Raw genomic sequence first — 17,369 nt, forward strand, 5'->3', positions numbered from 1 at the left:
GGAGCGGGCAGTGGGACTTATAGTTATAGGATTTTTAGACCCCTTATGCCCCTTGTGACCTCTTCCCCCTGAGCCTGTGCCCAGGCCAGTGCACTAAGGGCCTGAGTGTCTCAAGAAGACATATTTTACAATAACTCATAGTCATTTGTTAACCTAGACTACCTACATTATTGCAAGGCTTCAGTTTAGTTTCTCATTTTTGTTGTCTAACACTTCTAGGCTAATTTATTCATGTGTAGCCTGCTGTAGGCCTACTGCATGGGTCTACTGTTGTTCAGACCCATAGGTTCAGACAGAGATCAGACATTCTCTGGTTCAGACCAGACTGCAAAAAATGTTTAGATCAGACCCACTCTGTTAAACATCAACCTTCATGTCTAATGTCTGTAACTCTCATGTTATTACTGTTGAGTTGTAATAATTGTTGTGATGAGTAGATGTTCACCCAATACTAAATAAATGAACCATAGAAATAAACCATAAACTCGCTTGGCAGTGAAGCGCATGCTCATTGCGATCATCGGAAGCTGGTATGTCTACTTCCGGTTCAACATCCGGGAATCTACTAGTTACGTAAATACGCTTTCGTCGTATATTTCGACGTAAGTCGTGGTCATACAAATACGTCTTTGGCATAGGGAAACGTATCTCCTTTTGTGAATCAGAAGAGCATACGCTCAACGTGCGTAGACGATCCGACATCAGTGCGCCATTCGACAAACGACCATTACAGGAAATCGTGGAAAACACGGTGTTATGAAGTACTGAACAGAAATTTAACGGATATTAATCTACATGTAAAGTCTGTAATCAGTATTTCAGCTCTGAAAAGTTACTTTGGAGTTGAAGGTAAGAGTGGCTTGAAACTTACACAGTTGTAAACAAATACGGGTTGGTTTTGCAATGTAGCTTGCGCTAGGTATGTTAGCCTGCTAGCTTTTCCTGAACAATTCATTTCAATCGAATCGGCATGGCTATCTGGAGTGCTTATGCTAAGCCTACCTTAAGCTATACAGAAACAGCCAACATCAAACTGTAGAAGCTCGTATTGGAGACATAACTTGCCTCTCAATATTAATCACACCGCCATTCATGTAATTTAGCAGTAAACAAGCTTTTGTTGTCGAGTCGTCCGATTTGGAGCAGCCAATGTTAGCAAGCAGCTAGCTAACGTTTACTCTATGTGGGTCACTGGCTGAATTGAAACAAGTTGCATAGTACGTTTTCCAATTATGTTACAAAATATCACTCCTATTTGTTTATTTGCTTAGAGGACTGAAAGGAATTAAGTCACTGTATCTCATGCATTAGTCAATATTTTGATTTTTAAACATTGTATTTTGGATGGTAACTAACTGGTCAGCTAACTGCATGGCCGCATTTGTGTATAGTTACTTTTGCAAAAAGAGCAACAGATCCACTATTGTGAGACGTCGTTTGAAGGAAGCTTTTGTCTTTGTCTTTAAAGCTGTGAGCATGTATACTCTAAACATTTAATATGTAAGAGTCTGCCCCGCTCTCTAAGAGTTATCTCCTACTCACTCATTTGTTTGTGTATTACAGGATAAGCTGCAATGGCAGCTGCTTTCCCCTTCAGAGGTGTCCCAGGCGGGATGCCTCCTGGCATCAACCCGCCAGCCCCGATCCCAGATTATATGTCCGAGGAAAAACTGCAAGAGAAAGGTGAGTGTTATTGAAATATGACAGGAGTTGATTGCATGTTTTTTCCAGTGCTGACCGTAGTCTTTGTGTTTCAAAATGTCCAACAGCTCGCAAATGGCAGCAGCTGCAGGCCAAGCGCTACTCGGAGAAGCGCAAGTTTGGGTTTGTGGATGCACAGAAGGAAGACATGCCTCCAGAGCATGTTCGGAAAATCATAAGGGATCATGGGGACATGACCAACAGGAAGTTCCGTCATGACAAAAGAGTTTATCTTGGGTAAGCAGTGTGATTCTTCCAACATGTGTTGGAATGTCCATATGTTGTTGAATAAGACAATACTAATAAAATATGGCGAAATCATTTGGTAATTGAATTCTGTGAGCAAGATCCTAAGCACAAACACCACACGTGATTAGGTCATGCACAAGACTGTCCAACATTGTGTTTTGAGCCCATAATTTTTTGGTAAATGAATATCTTGTGAAACAGTTTTTTACAAAATCCATATTCTCTCTGTTGTGTGCAGGGCCCTGAAGTACATGCCCCATGCAGTGCTGAAACTGCTTGAGAACATGCCCATGCCATGGGAACAGATCAGGGATGTACCCGTGCTCTACCACATCACTGGAGCCATTTCCTTTGTCAATGAGATCCCCTGGGTTATTGAGCCAGTCTACATAGCACAGTGGGGGTGAGTGTTTATGTAGCGTCCATTGCCTTCTGTCCTCTTTTTTATATTTATCTGGATTTTTTTTTTTGTAAAGTTTTATGTGAACTCATTTACTTGTTTGTGTCTGCAGCACCATGTGGATCATGATGCGTCGTGAGAAGAGAGACAGGCGGCACTTCAAGCGCATGCGCTTCCCGCCCTTCGACGATGAGGAGCCTCCGCTGGACTACGCAGACAACATCCTGGATGTGGAGCCCCTGGAGGCCATTCAGATGGAGCTGGACACGGAGGAGGATGGCTCCTGTGTGGAGTGGTTTTATGAGCACCAGCCCCTCAAAGACAACACCAAGTGAGTCTGTGCAACAAACTGATGTGTATTTCTGATCCATTTACCGCTCCTTTTAGTTGAAATGCTTTTAATGTGAGTTTAAACAAAGAAAACATATATGCATGCATACATATGGAAGTACATACACAATATGCATGCATACATACACATATAAATATTAAAAGAAGAAACATGACATTCACCCATCCTCCATCTTTTAATTAACTCACTGGTCTATCTTCACTTTTCCCACAGATTTGTGAATGGAACCACGTATCGTCGGTGGCAGTTCACTCTGCCAATGATGTCCACCCTGTACCGTCTGGCCAATCAACTGTTGACAGACTTGGTGGACAAGAACTACTTCTACCTGTTTGACCTGAAGGCGTTCTTCACCTCCAAAGCCCTGAACATGGCCATCCCTGGGGGCCCCAAATTCGAGCCCCTTGTCCGAGACATCAATCTACAGTGAGTGTGAAGACCACTTGTCAGGTGAATGTGTTCAGTGGTTTACTACTTGATATCGGTGGGCCTCATGAATCCTCTTGAACTCCATGCAGGGACGAGGACTGGAATGAGTTCAACGACATCAACAAGATCATCATCCGGCAGCCCATCAGGACCGAGTACAAGATTGCATTCCCCTACTTGTACAACAATCTGCCCCACCACGTGCATCTCACCTGGTTAGTAAAGGCGCCTATTTTGCTCATTGTATTGTTCAGTCGGACGTTAATCATGATGATGATAATGATGATGACGAAGACTATGATGACGATGATGTTGATCATTTTTTGCTGTGTCTGTTTGTAGGTACCACACCCCAAATGTGGTGTTCATTAAGACAGAGGACCCTGATCTGCCAGCTTTCTACTTTGACCCACTGATCAACCCCATTTCCCACAGACACTCAGTCAAGGTAAGACATTTTTATGAACTTCTTGGTGAGTAGCATTGTTTGGATTTCTGACCAGAGCCCAAAGAATGTTGATGACAATTTGCTCATCGCGTTGTATTTGTTTGGGTGTCAACAGAGCCAGGAGCCCCTGCCTGATGACGATGAGGAGTTTGAGCTGCCTGAGTTTGTGGAGCCCTTCCTCAAAGAGACGCCACTCTACACTGACAACACCGCCAATGGCATCGCCCTGCTCTGGGCCCCTCGCCCCTTCAACATGCGCTCTGGAAGAACCCGCCGTGCCATTGACATTCCACTCATCAAGAACTGGTGGGTACAATGGGTGACCATACATCACTTCTCATTGGAACAACTTCTGAGTTAGAGGCTTGACTGAATTACAGCTACGGCAATGGTGGATTTGTATAGCGGTAATTGAAGTGATGACTTGTCTTCTCCCTGCAGGTACCGGGAGCACTGCCCCGCAGGTCAGCCTGTGAAGGTGCGGGTGTCCTACCAGAAGCTCCTGAAGTACTATGTGCTCAACGCTCTGAAGCACAGGCCACCCAAAGCACAGAAGAAGAGGTAAACTTGGGGAAATATAACACCTGCTGTGCCTTTTCTAAAGCTTCTCGAAATATGACTTCTGCTGTGTTACAACCGCTTATTTTGGGGGTTTTAGTCATTTGTTTTGTGATTCTCCTCTGGCAGGTATCTGTTCCGCTCCTTCAAGGCCACCAAGTTCTTCCAGTCCACCAAGCTGGACTGGGTGGAGGTCGGGCTGCAGGTGTGCAGACAAGGCTACAACATGCTGAACCTGCTCATTCACAGAAAGAACCTCAACTACCTGCATCTGGACTACAACTTCAATCTCAAGCCTGTCAAGACCCTGACCACAAAGGTGAGCTCATCACAATGACGAGGAGTTGACTTGAGCTCTTGGGTTGTCCCCCATGTCTGTCAGGTGTCTCAAACGTGCTTGGCTTTTCTCCTCCCTCACAGGAACGTAAGAAGTCCAGATTCGGAAACGCGTTCCATTTGTGCCGAGAGGTGCTTCGTCTCAGCAAGCTGGTGGTGGACAGTCACGTGCAGTACCGACTGGGCAACGTTGACGCTTTCCAGGTAACGGCCGCTCAAAGATCCTACTTTGATTTGAACTAGGAGTTTTGATGCTGGGTGTTAGTGTGTTAGCGTTTCACCAGAGTCTAGAGAATAGGCTCCTATATACCCCGCTCTCATTATTTCATCTATCTGCAGTTGTCGGACGGCCTGCAGTACATCTTCGCCCACGTGGGCCAGCTGACGGGCATGTACCGCTACAAGTACAAGCTGATGAGACAGATCCGCATGTGCAAGGACCTGAAGCATCTCATCTACTACCGCTTCAACACCGTGAGTACAGCCCTCAGGGTCATGAACTGTACAGGTGTGGAGGCATGCTGATTTGATCAAGAATGTCTGGTAAACCCTGTGTGAAGTGCTGTGATGTGTTTGCCTACAGGGGCCGGTGGGCAAAGGCCCTGGCTGTGGGTTCTGGGCCCCGGGCTGGCGAGTATGGCTGTTCTTCATGAGGGGCATCACTCCCCTGTTGGAGAGGTGGCTTGGAAACCTGCTGGCCAGGCAGTTTGAGGGTAACTATCACATATTGGCACCAACACAGCACCATCATTATTCTAACATTATTATTATTAGTAGTAGTATTATTATATGTTGATTGAAGGAGGGGTGTAGATTTAGAATGGTGGTATGATCGTTTGGCTAATGTTTCGATATGTCCTCCAGGCCGACACTCCAAGGGAGTTGCGAAGACCGTAACCAAGCAGCGCGTGGAGTCTCACTTTGACCTGGAGCTCCGCGCTGCCGTGATGCACGACATCCTGGACATGATGCCAGAGGGCATCAAGCAGAACAAGGCCAGGACCATCCTGCAGCACCTCAGCGAGTCCTGGAGGTGCTGGAAGGCCAACATTCCGTGGAAGGTACAGAGCACGGAAATATCCACTATTTTACCCCAAGCAGTTGTTGTTGTTTTTTGCTACTATACATTTAATTTTGTTTGCTTGAATTTCTCAGGTAACTTCAAGATTTCTATGTAGCTCGCATGTTGATGTTGCTCTTGTGGTGTTTTTTTTTTTTTGTGCTTCCCAGGTCCCAGGCCTCCCCACTCCAATCGAAAACATGATTCTCCGCTACGTGAAAGCCAAAGCTGATTGGTGGACCAACACGGCTCACTACAACCGTGAGCGAATCAGGCGAGGTGCCACCGTGGACAAGACTGTCTGTAAGAAGAACCTGGGTCGCCTCACTCGACTCTATCTGAAGGCCGAACAGGAGAGGCAGCACAACTACTTGAAGGTTAGTAGGATGTGTGTGTGTGTGTGTGTGTGTGTGTGTTGTTTATGTAGTGTAAAATCTGTCTCTGCGCTCTTGAATGGTTTAATGATGAAAGCTTTTAGTGGTTTTGTGTGATAAATTAGGACTGCTGCAGATCACATGCCCTCTAAACAGGAAGCGCTTGATTAAACTGGGTATTGGCCGTGGCTAGAGTTGGGCAGGCGGGCAACAAGCACAAAGGGGCCTCTGTGGCTGCAGCTGCTCGTTCCAGATCAAAAAACGTGACGTGACCCTGGTCTTCTTGGGAAAAAGAGGCAGATAGTTTTATTTCGTTTTCTAGGTTAAAAGGATAAATTGTTTTGCAAATGTCAAACGGCAGCATCATGTGATGTTATTGGCATGGCTGACATGGTCGTGTTGTTGTTGTTTTCAGGACGGTCCCTACATCACAGCTGAGGAGGCCGTGGCCATCTACACCACCACTGTCCACTGGCTGGAGAGCCGACGATTCTCCCCCATCCCCTTCCCTCCCCTCTCCTACAAACACGACACCAAGCTGCTCATCCTGGCCCTGGAGAGGCTCAAGGAGGCCTACAGGTGTGACACACGCGTCCTCCGTGGGCCTATGGCCTATGTCACTTCCTGTTTTCTTTTCTATATTAATTGTGCATTTGTCTTCAGGTAGCTGCTTGCAATACTGGCTGAAAACAAAGCATGCCGGATGCACCATGTTTTGCTTTAAGCCAGTTCTGTAAGCGTCTACCTGAAGACTAACATGCACAGACAGATTGTGGGTTTGTGGGTATGTGGATATATGCGGGCGTTGTATTTTGGTCGTCTAGTAAGCGCCTTGTTTGTGCCTACGCAGTGTGAAGTCGAGGCTGAACCAGTCCCAGCGTGAGGAGCTGGGTCTGATCGAGCAGGCCTACGACAACCCTCACGAGGCCCTGTCCAGGATCAAGCGTCACCTCCTCACCCAGAGAGCCTTCAAAGAGGTCAGCAAAGATTCCTGCACCAAAGACTTCATGACATTATTAGTCTCCGGTGGACCTGTAGTTTGAATTGCTGTGTGTGTGTGTTAAGTTTGTGGCGTTTGCTGTTTGTGGCTGTAGGTGGGCATTGAGTTCATGGACTTGTACAGTCACCTGGTGCCCGTGTACGACGTGGAGCCCCTGGAGAAGATCACCGATGCCTACCTGGACCAGTACCTCTGGTATGAGGCCGACAAGCGCCGACTCTTCCCTCCCTGGATCAAACCTGCCGACACAGAGCCTCCTCCACTGCTGGTGTACAAGTGGTGCCAAGGTGGGTTTGGAGAACTACCAACAAGTGTCAGCCATTAGGAGTAATTATCAAACATAAGATGCAATCAATCAATTAGTTGCTCTTTGGTGTAATAGAGATCCCTAATTTTGTTTTTTCAGGCATCAACAACCTGCAGGACGTGTGGGAGACCGCTGAAGGGGAGTGTAACGTCATGCTGGAGTCTCGCTATGAGAAGATGTACGAGAAGATTGACTTGACGCTGCTCAACAGGCTGCTGCGTCTCATCGTCGACCACAACATCGCCGATTACATGACTGCCAAGAACAACGTAGTCATCAACTACAAGGTCGGTCATGTCCCGTGTTCCGACACCACTTTAATGATGCTGCACACTTAAGTGTTGTCGATTATAGCGCTATAATGATTATTCTGTAATAGGCCCGTGGAGTTTGATTCCTCTTTTTATTAATCTTTCCATTGAACAAAAGAGTTTGTATCCGTTGTAAAAACCTTATCGATCTCATTCTGTGTCCACCTTTAGGACATGAATCACACCAACTCGTACGGCATCATCCGAGGCCTGCAGTTTGCCTCGTTCATCGTCCAGTACTACGGCCTGGTGATGGACCTGCTGGTGCTGGGTCTGCACAGGGCCAGCGAGATGGCCGGACCCCCGCAGATGCCCAACGACTTCCTGAGCTTCCAGGACACGTCCACCGAGGCGGCCCACCCCATCCGTCTGTACTGCAGATACATCGACCGCATCCACATCTTCTTCAGGTCAGGCCTTCAGACACTGCTCATCTGTGTCCTCTCAGAACCCAGCACCCAGCAGTCCTTCAGATCTAACACGGTTACTATCTCTCCCTCTCTTCCTCTCTCGCTTTTTTTCTCTCTTTCTTTTTTTTTTTAAATGACAGGTTCTCTGCTGATGACGCCAGAGATCTCATCCAGAGGTACCTGACGGAGCATCCAGACCCCAACAATGAGAACATTGTGGGCTACAACAACAAGAAGTGCTGGCCCCGCGACGCCAGGATGAGGCTGATGAAGCACGACGTCAACCTGTGAGTGGCACTGTCGCGGCTCAGTCATACTGAAGTCATGTTCTGCATTAGCCATGAAAGATTACATGTGAGTGATTGACTGATGATAACTTAACCTGCACACATTTCTCTCCAGGGGCCGTGCCGTCTTCTGGGACATCAAGAACCGCCTGCCGCGCTCTGTGACCACCGTGCAGTGGGAGAACAGCTTTGTGTCCGTCTACAGCAAAGACAACCCCAACCTGCTGTTCAACATGTGCGGCTTCGAGTGCCGCATCCTGCCCAAGTGCCGCACAAGCTACGAGGAGTTCACCCACAAAGATGGAGTGTGGAACCTGCAGAACGAGGTGAGACCCCCCACACACACACACACATACACACACACACGGCAAATCAGTTGAGCTGCGCTGCCATGAATTTGGCAGAGACTAGAAGAGATCTAGTATTGAGTTGATTTGTTCATTGTGTGCTAGTACTGACGCTGTGCGTGCTGTTGCGTTGCTGTGTTCATAGGTGACCAAAGAGAGGACGGCCCAGTGCTTCCTGCGTGTGGACGATGAGTCCATGCAGAGGTTCCACAACAGAGTTCGTCAGATTCTCATGGCCTCCGGATCTACCACCTTCACCAAGGTGAGATGGGGATAAAACCGCAATAATGCACGTTTTCCACCTCTGAAATGTCTTTTTTTTCAATATCATTGAATGTAGAGTTTAAATCTCATTTAATGTAAAATATCCTTCAATAAGTCTCTCAGTGTTATTTCATCTCTTTCTTTTCCCTGCTATATTTTTTTTTTAACTGACCATGTCTGCTTTCCCCTGTCAAGATTGTTAACAAGTGGAACACGGCTCTGATTGGTCTCATGACCTACTTCCGCGAGGCTGTGGTCAACACCCAGGAGCTGCTGGACCTGCTGGTCAAGTGTGAGAACAAGATCCAGACCCGTATCAAGATTGGGCTGAACTCCAAGATGCCCAGTCGTTTCCCCCCAGTGGTGTTCTACACCCCCAAAGAGCTGGGAGGACTGGGCATGCTGTCCATGGGCCATGTGCTCATCCCACAGTCTGACCTCAGGTAAAAGTCATGGCTTCAGTCCAGAGTTCATGGAATGTAGTACCCCTAAATGAATAGATGTGTGGCTGTTCAAGTTTCTTTCACTCACTTAGAAGTTACTTACTGCACTAGACGTAGCTATCTTACAAGTAATTACAAGTACATTTAGAGCTATAGACTTTGCGTTTCCTTTCATATTTTGTTGTTGCGGAAAATCTCATCACAGCTAGCTCCCACTGGCACTATGAAATGTGAAGAAGCCCACTGAGGTGTGTGTGTGTGTGTGTGTGTGTGTGTGTGTGTGTGTGATGGTGCTGACCTGCCTGTGTCCTCCACTACTCCCTCCAGGTGGTCCAAACAGACCGACGTAGGCATCACCCATTTCCGCTCGGGCATGAGCCACGAGGAGGACCAGCTGATCCCCAATCTGTACCGCTACATCCAGCCGTGGGAGAGCGAGTTCATCGACTCCCAGCGAGTGTGGGCCGAGTACGCCCTCAAGCGACAGGAGGCCATCGCTCAGAATAGGTACTGCACACACAACACTCTACTGACTGTAATAGACACACATAGCTCATTTCTGGCAGTTTTTTGTTCACATGTATGTGTGAGTTTGTGTGTGTACAGTGTGCTAAATCTATTGTAAGTTGGCACAAGCGTTAAAATATCCTGCTCTATTCACAATACTTTGCTTATGTTATTGCCCAGGACCTTTCTTTCTATTCTCCTGATTCTTACGGTAATTTGAATTACACATAGCAATAAATAGCTTATTTGTTCCACAGGCGTTTGACACTTGAGGACTTGGAGGACTCATGGGACAGAGGCATTCCGCGTATCAACACCCTCTTCCAGAAGGACAGACACACCCTGGCCTATGACAAGGGATGGAGAGTGAGGACCGACTTCAAACAGTATCAGGTAAAGAGCGGCCCTGTGAGGGAGGAGGGGTGGCACGTGTGCGTGTGATATGCATTAACTTTAATCAAATAATTGGGCATTTATTATGGAAATCGATTGTCGTAATGCCGTTTTCTGGAACCGGTTTCATTGAATTGAATGTAATATTAGGGTTTTGATCAATTGTGGAATGCAGATGGTTTATGAAACACAAGAATGTTTCCGTGAATATACAATTTTAGTTATCAACCGTTTCAAATGTTCTTTCAGGTGCTGAAGCAGAACCCCTTCTGGTGGACCCACCAGAGGCACGACGGCAAGCTGTGGAACCTGAACAACTACCGCACAGACATGATTCAGGCCCTGGGAGGTGTAGAGGGCATCCTGGAGCACACGCTCTTCAAGGGAACCTACTTCCCCACCTGGGAGGGTCTCTTCTGGTGAGAGAGAGAGAGAGTCACCATCTGCGCTGTGGAATGTTGCAAGGACGTGTGAAACTGTTTCTCAGAAGTCGTATGTCAAGGCTGCAGGGTTGACGACATGTTGCACGTTGTGTTTAACTGTAGCAGAGTGCTGTAGCTGTCAGGGATGAGGCTTCTGTGCTTTTGTTTCGTCAGTGTTGTGCCACTAATCCAATATACAGGGAAGCCCAAATGTTGGCATTCTTTTGAATAGCTTCATTGTTTTCTTTTCTGACACAGATTGCCCTTTTTGCTTGCTTAAGCTTGAATGGTGGTATACATTTTTGGCCGTTTTACACATTCTCAGTAATGTATTGTGTTCCATCTTACAGGGAGAAGGCCAGTGGCTTTGAAGAATCCATGAAATGGAAGAAGCTGACCAATGCCCAGAGGTCTGGTCTGAATCAGATCCCTAATCGACGTTTCACTCTCTGGTGGTCCCCAACCATCAACAGAGCCAACGTAAGTCATAGCCGCTTTGCTATTTACAGCTAGACCTCGGTAATGTCCTCCAGTGTTTCTTGACCATAATCTCTCCTCTTGGTACCACCTCCAGGTGTACGTAGGTTTCCAGGTGCAGTTGGATCTGACTGGAATCTTCATGCACGGCAAGATCCCAACCCTCAAGATCTCCCTCATTCAGATCTTCAGAGCTCACTTGTGGCAGAAGATTCATGAGAGCATTGTCATGGATCTCTGTCAGGTAAAAGGAGAAGAGGACAAGCAAACGTATTCAAACACAAGCTCTCCATTTATTCTAGATGGGTTTCGGTTTAGAGCGCTGAGCCAATGGCTGTCTTGTGTTTTGCGTCTCTCAGGTGTTTGATCAGGAGCTGGATGCCCTGGAGATTGAGACGGTCCAGAAGGAGACCATCCATCCCAGGAAGTCCTACAAGATGAACTCGTCCTGCGCTGACATTCTGCTCTTCGCCTCCTACAAGTGGAACGTCTCCCGACCCTCTCTGCTGGCAGACTCAAAGTGCGTCATCGCTGTATAAAACTGTGGCCGTGTAATAAACGCATCAGTGCCGCCTACGATTGATTTTAAACTGACGATTCCTCTCTCTCGTTCCTATCTGCAGGGATGTCATGGACAGCACCACCACTCAGAAGTACTGGATTGACATCCAGCTCCGCTGGGGAGATTACGACTCTCACGACATCGAGAGATACGCCAGGGCCAAGTTCCTGGACTACACCACGGACAACATGAGTATCTACCCATCCCCCACCGGCGTGCTGATTGCAATCGATCTGGCCTACAATCTGCACAGGTCAGTGCTGTCACAGTTCATAAGGTCTTATACATGTATGTATCTTCATCTATCAGACAGAGAATTACTGCGTTTGATTTGTAAGATGTTTACATCTAGAACTGATGAAGCGACTATGATTCCTATTGACTTTGTTATGACTGGTTCTACTCCGATTGTTCATTAGTCTGTATTGATTCCCTGTCATCTGCAGTGCATATGGGAACTGGTTCCCCGGAGCCAAGCCTCTGATTCAGCAGGCCATGGCCAAGATCATGAAGGCCAACCCTGCCCTGTATGTGCTGAGGGAGCGCATCCGCAAGGGTCTGCAGCTCTACTCCTCCGAGCCCACTGAGCCCTACCTGTCCTCACAGAACTACGGAGAGCTCTTCTCCAACCAGATCATCTGGTTCGTGGATGACACCAATGTGTACAGAGTCACCATCCACAAGGTGAGTTAACATCGTAACCGATTTGGACAGCAACTCGGCTGTCATAAGAGCTGTCTTCATGTTCTTATTGTTCAACGTTAAGACCTCAAATCTTTTGAGCGTAAACAGGCCTAACACTCAAGTAATGGTAGTATTTTTCCCACGCCCCCACCAGACCTTTGAAGGTAACTTGACCACCAAGCCCATCAATGGAGCCATTTTCATCTTCAACCCAAGAACCGGACAGCTCTTCCTGAAGATCATCCACACATCTGTGTGGGCAGGACAGAAACGTCTGGGACAGGTACCCATATTTCCCCCCTCCCTCCATTCCGAATAATCAACGGTTTCGTTTTCTGATCTGTATGTGAATCTTTGTCACACTAAGTGGGCATAATGAACCACATTTTTGTGTCGTGTTGTGTAACCACAGTTGGCCAAGTGGAAGACTGCTGAAGAGGTGGCTGCCTTGATCCGCTCTCTCCCCGTGGAGGAGCAGCCCAAACAGATCATCGTCACCAGGAAGGGCATGCTTGACCCTCTTGAGGTGAGCTCTCTTCACAAGGGCTGGGATTTAGGAACAGCTTGTGTGTGTGTGTGTGTGCGGCTTGATTACTCTGACTCTTGATTTTAATCTCTGCACATCGGGTTCCTTGGCTCGCTGTGTCATATCGTATAGCAGTTATGAGCGAAGACGTCTTAAAAGGAGAAATCCGGCGTGTTTTCACATAGATCTCCATTTCTCGGTCACCAAGTACTGTCAGTATATATATACATTTTTAAAAAAAAATTTTTTACGTAGCTTGAGTTGCTAAACAGGATCTCATGGACATGCCCCCAACGTGTAGTGTTGTGGCTGTCTGGCTGCTTTAGCTGCTGGCTGTAGAAACTCGAGCGAGGTAAAGCCGATTGTTTTCGATTTCTTTCGTACCGACAGTACTCGGTGACCTCAAGAGACAGAGATTTCTCCTTTAAAACAGTAGATTTATACAACCTCAACTAGTACTTCACCATTGGACTGCAGCACATTGAAATCACTATTGAACTATTTCCCAAATTTCAAGCAAGTCTGACTGCTGTTTTTGCCACCTTGTCTTAGCATGTGGTGTGGGTTTGTGTTTCAGGTCCACTTGCTGGACTTCCCCAACATCGTGATCAAAGGCTCTGAGCTCCAGCTCCCATTCCAGGCCTGTCTGAAGGTGGAGAAGTTTGGAGACCTGATTCTGAAGGCCACCGAGCCTCAGATGGTCCTGTTCAACCTCTACGACGACTGGCTCAAGACCATCTCCTCCTACACGGTACTGCCCTCTGTTTTGTTTCTGTTTACTTAGCAGATGCTTCATGAAAAGTGACTAATGATAAACATTACATTAGCATTTCAGATACACACAAATGTGTTAAATAGCATTGGGGATTTGCCACATTGGCCAATCAACACCCCAGCCTATGTGACCGCGACAAGCTCAGTTGGCTGATGATAGTTGCAAACGTGCGGCATGTTGTACCCAGGATCCTTAACCTTCGTGGTAGCACATGTGCTACCAGTGGCCTGAATGGCCAACTAAAGCAACAAGAGCTCCCTTTCTATGCTTCAATTAATTAGCTCCTTTTATTTTCTTGTGTAGGCGTTCTCACGTCTGATCCTGATCCTGAGGGCTCTTCACGTGAACAACGACCGCGCCAAAGTCATCCTGAAGCCGGACAAGACCACCATCACGGAGCCTCACCATATCTGGCCCACTCTGACTGATGAGGAGTGGATCAAGGTTGAGGTGCAACTCAAAGACCTCATCCTTGCCGATTACGGCAAAAAGAACAAGTGAGTCTCTTAACAGTTACAGTCATTAATGTATATACTGTGGGCTCTCTTTAATTGTGTCTTGTCAGGTATAATAATAATAATGTCACACCTAGTTGCACTATATTATGGTTTTGTTTTTGTGTTTTAGCCCTCTGTGATCACTGCATTTTGATATCATCTAGAGCAAGTAAAGCTTTAGTCCGTCTTTGATAGTTTGCGCCTCGTCTGTCTTCCAGTGTGAACGTGGCGTCTCTGACCCAGTCGGAGATCAGGGACATCATCCTGGGTATGGAGATCTCCGCGCCGTCTCAGCAGAGGCAGCAGATCGCCGAGATCGAGAAGCAGACCAAGGAGCAGTCCCAGCTCACCGCCACCCAGACGCGCACCGTCAACAAGCACGGCGACGAGATCATCACCTCCACCACCAGCAACTACGAGACGCAGACCTTCTCCTCCAAGACCGAATGGAGAGTCAGGTGAGTCCGAACGAATCATGCGCTCTCTTCATCCCAAGCTTGGCTCAGTTTGAAGTTTTGCTAAATGCATTTCATTTTTTCTTGTCGTATTTAGGGCCATTTCTGCTGCCAACTTGCACTTGCGAACAAACCACATCTACGTGTCGTCCGATGACATCAAAGAGACTGGCTACACCTACATTCTGCCCAAGAATGTTCTCAAGAAATTCATCTGCATTTCTGACCTACGAGCTCAGGTGAGTTGACCAAACCGCATACTTGGACTGCAGCACACTGTACAGATGTCTACGGGCTCTTTACACTGAGAAAGTGGACTGGGTGAAGTGGCTAACCTGAGCTTATTTCTCCCTCTCTCCCTCCCTCAGATTGCTGGTTACCTGTATGGCGTGAGCCCTCCGGACAACCCTCAGGTGAAGGAGATCCGCTGCATCGTGATGGTGCCTCAGTGGGGCACGCACCAGACCGTGCACTTGCCCAATCAGCTGCCTGGACACGAGTACCTCAAGGTATGAGAGCGAACACACAGCTTCACGTACACGTGCCTGCCAACCCGCAGTCTTACAGAGCTTATAGATCACTTGATGTTTGTTTAGGTGAGCAGTGTTCAGAACTTGGTGGGGGAGGCTAAAATGTATGGCATTAAAACAGAACTAATCGGATTAGTTTACATCCAAAGGCCACCTATAGGAAATACAGGTCTAAACTGGCCCTAAGGTTATTGTACGGCCGAATTCAGCTCAGACGGTTTTACATCTCGCCACAAACCCAACAAGTTCAATTGCAAGTAGCTGAAATAACAGTCCTGCTTGACCACATTACTCATTATGTGTGGAGGCGAATAGTCCATAAGCCTGGGCGTGTGTGCTATGACCTCAACCCTGTCTGTGTCTGACGTACTCCACCCTGTGTGTGTGTGTCTGTGTCCGTGTGTGTCCGTCCGTCCGTGTCTGACCCTGTAGGAGATGGAGCCTCTTGGCTGGATCCACACGCAGCCCAACGAGTCGCCCCAGCTCTCCCCACAGGACGTCACCACCCACGCCAAGGTGATGGCCGACAACCCTTCCTGGGACGGAGAGAAAACCATCATTATCACATGCAGGTATATGCAGTTACAGGCAGAAAAACTTTTTTGGATTAAAGGTTTAAGGTGACAATAAAGGCTTTTTAACTTTTGTTAAGAGTGCCTTGGAGTTCCTCTTGTTTTTCCAACTGAATTTTTCCCATCCATAGAGCACCTCAAACAACCTTTTTTTCTGAGTCCAAGAAGGGCTCCTTAGACAAATGTTTTCTTTTTTGGATTTTGTTGTTGTTGCTTCATCCTTGTATCGTTACTTGGAAAAGTGTCAAAAATAAGTTGCTCTTTTAGTTCATTTTCATCATTAAATTCCATCTTTTATTTCTCCAAGCTTCACACCCGGCTCCTGTACCCTGACTGCCTACAAACTGACCCCCAGTGGTTATGAGTGGGGCAGGCAGAACACCGACAAGGGTAACAACCCCAAGGGCTACCTGCCCTCTCACTACGAGAGGGTCCAGATGCTCCTGTCCGATCGTTTCCTCGGCTTCTTCATGGTGCCAGGACAGGTGTCGTGGAACTACAATTTCATGGGTGAGTTTGGGTTTTCCTCACAAAGCATTATGGGAATATAAGTGGATGCAACACTGGCCCAAGTGCCTGAGAAAGGGGCCACTGTCCTAGGAGGCGTAATAGATAGATGGAGATTTGGGCACTGTATATTACTAGTGTGTTATTTTATACAAATTAGTACGTTGCTGACTCTGAAGAGTGAAAGTTGGCACTTCCATCTTAACTTTCACTTAGTGTAGTCTGCTAAGTGGTTTTGTTTTCCAAAGAAAACCACAATGAAAATTGCGGCTGCGGTTGTTCAGTTTCCACACTCCTCTTCATCTCTGCTTTCTCCCTCCCACCACCACAATCACAGGTGTGCGCCACGATCCCAACATGAAGTACGACCTGCAGCTGGCCAACCCCAAGGAGTTCTACCACGAGGTCCACAGGCCCTCGCACTTCCTCAACTTCGCCTCCCTGCAGGAGGGCGAGATCTACAACGCCGACCGAGAGGACATGTACCAGTAGAGCCACGGGCCACACGCGCGCCTGGCACCAACTGTTGATATTCAACAACAAGGATCTAAGAGGCTTAGACTTACGGCAACCCCAGTCACTCACAAGGCTTTTTTGTTTTGTTTGTGTGAGCAGTTCAGTCTAAGCTTCAGGAACCTGTTTTTGAGTCTCTTCAGTTGATCTTTCTTTTTTAATCTTCATCTATTCCCCGGCTCACATGCGGTGGTTTGATTTGAACTGGCATGGTCATCATCTTTGTCCATAAGGTATAGAGCTCACCACCCTAATTTGTGTGTTTTTTTTTCCTTTTTTTTTTTTTGTGACACTTCTGTAATTTGTAGTTGATGTTTGTCTGTGTGATTAGCTGAGGGTGAGATGCCTTGGATCTCTGTGGGAAAAGAATCAATGCTCTTTTATTCAGTGACTTTAACTGATTAAACATGGAAACTACTTTTTTTTAAGCCAGCTGTAATTTGTCTACCCAGTATCTATGTTGTGCATCCGTTGTGGTCACTGTAGTTTGGGTTTATAATAAAAGATCTACACTTTTATAAATAGATTGGTTGTTGACCATTCATTTACTCGTGCTTAGAACACACACAAAAACAGTGTTTTCGTATTAAGTGCTCACTATTCAGTTGACAAAAAAAAAAGTACATTTCTTCTTCTATGCTTTCCACATTTGATTGTAATTGGCCTCTTATTC

The 17,369-nt window shown here is 47.0% G+C and overlaps 1 protein-coding gene across 1 annotated transcript; it reads left to right on the forward strand.

Moving 5' to 3' along the window:
- Window positions 1-697: 697 nt before the first annotated feature.
- Window positions 698-17,222, forward strand: prpf8 (pre-mRNA processing factor 8). The gene is made up of 43 exons (XM_062552399.1): window positions 698-849; window positions 1,564-1,683; window positions 1,770-1,938; window positions 2,189-2,353; window positions 2,463-2,681; window positions 2,916-3,128; window positions 3,221-3,346; window positions 3,474-3,579; window positions 3,695-3,885; window positions 4,021-4,140; window positions 4,267-4,456; window positions 4,558-4,677; window positions 4,813-4,947; window positions 5,057-5,186; window positions 5,338-5,534; window positions 5,704-5,910; window positions 6,323-6,486; window positions 6,758-6,884; window positions 7,002-7,194; window positions 7,314-7,501; window positions 7,697-7,935; window positions 8,076-8,222; window positions 8,338-8,548; window positions 8,715-8,831; window positions 9,029-9,276; window positions 9,604-9,783; window positions 10,041-10,176; window positions 10,426-10,595; window positions 10,949-11,078; window positions 11,173-11,319; window positions 11,435-11,595; window positions 11,699-11,890; window positions 12,084-12,321; window positions 12,476-12,604; window positions 12,734-12,847; window positions 13,425-13,598; window positions 13,926-14,119; window positions 14,338-14,577; window positions 14,672-14,813; window positions 14,943-15,083; window positions 15,537-15,676; window positions 15,984-16,186; window positions 16,521-17,222. Exons 2-43 carry the CDS (start codon window positions 1,575-1,577, stop codon window positions 16,673-16,675), a joined length of 7,017 nt encoding a protein of 2,338 aa, XP_062408383.1. The 5' UTR covers window positions 698-849; window positions 1,564-1,574; the 3' UTR covers window positions 16,676-17,222.
- The last annotated feature ends 147 nt before the right edge of the window (window positions 17,223-17,369 follow it).

This window comes from Sardina pilchardus, chromosome 13 (genome assembly GCF_963854185.1).
Source record: "Sardina pilchardus chromosome 13, fSarPil1.1, whole genome shotgun sequence".
In the NCBI taxonomy this organism is placed as follows: domain Eukaryota; kingdom Metazoa; phylum Chordata; class Actinopteri; order Clupeiformes; family Clupeidae; genus Sardina; species Sardina pilchardus.

Bases quoted from the DNA above. Each gene is read 5' to 3' on its own strand.
- prpf8 (XM_062552399.1), top strand. From the start codon at position 1,575: ATGGCAGCTGCTTTCCCCTTCAGAGGTGTCCCAGGCGGGATGCCTCCT. The intron at 11,079-11,172 runs GTAAGTCATAGC...TACCACCTCCAG, and splicing joins CAACCATCAACAGAGCCAAC to GTGTACGTAGGTTTCCAGGT. The intron at 14,120-14,337 runs GTGAGTCTCTTA...TCTGTCTTCCAG, and splicing joins GATTACGGCAAAAAGAACAA to TGTGAACGTGGCGTCTCTGA.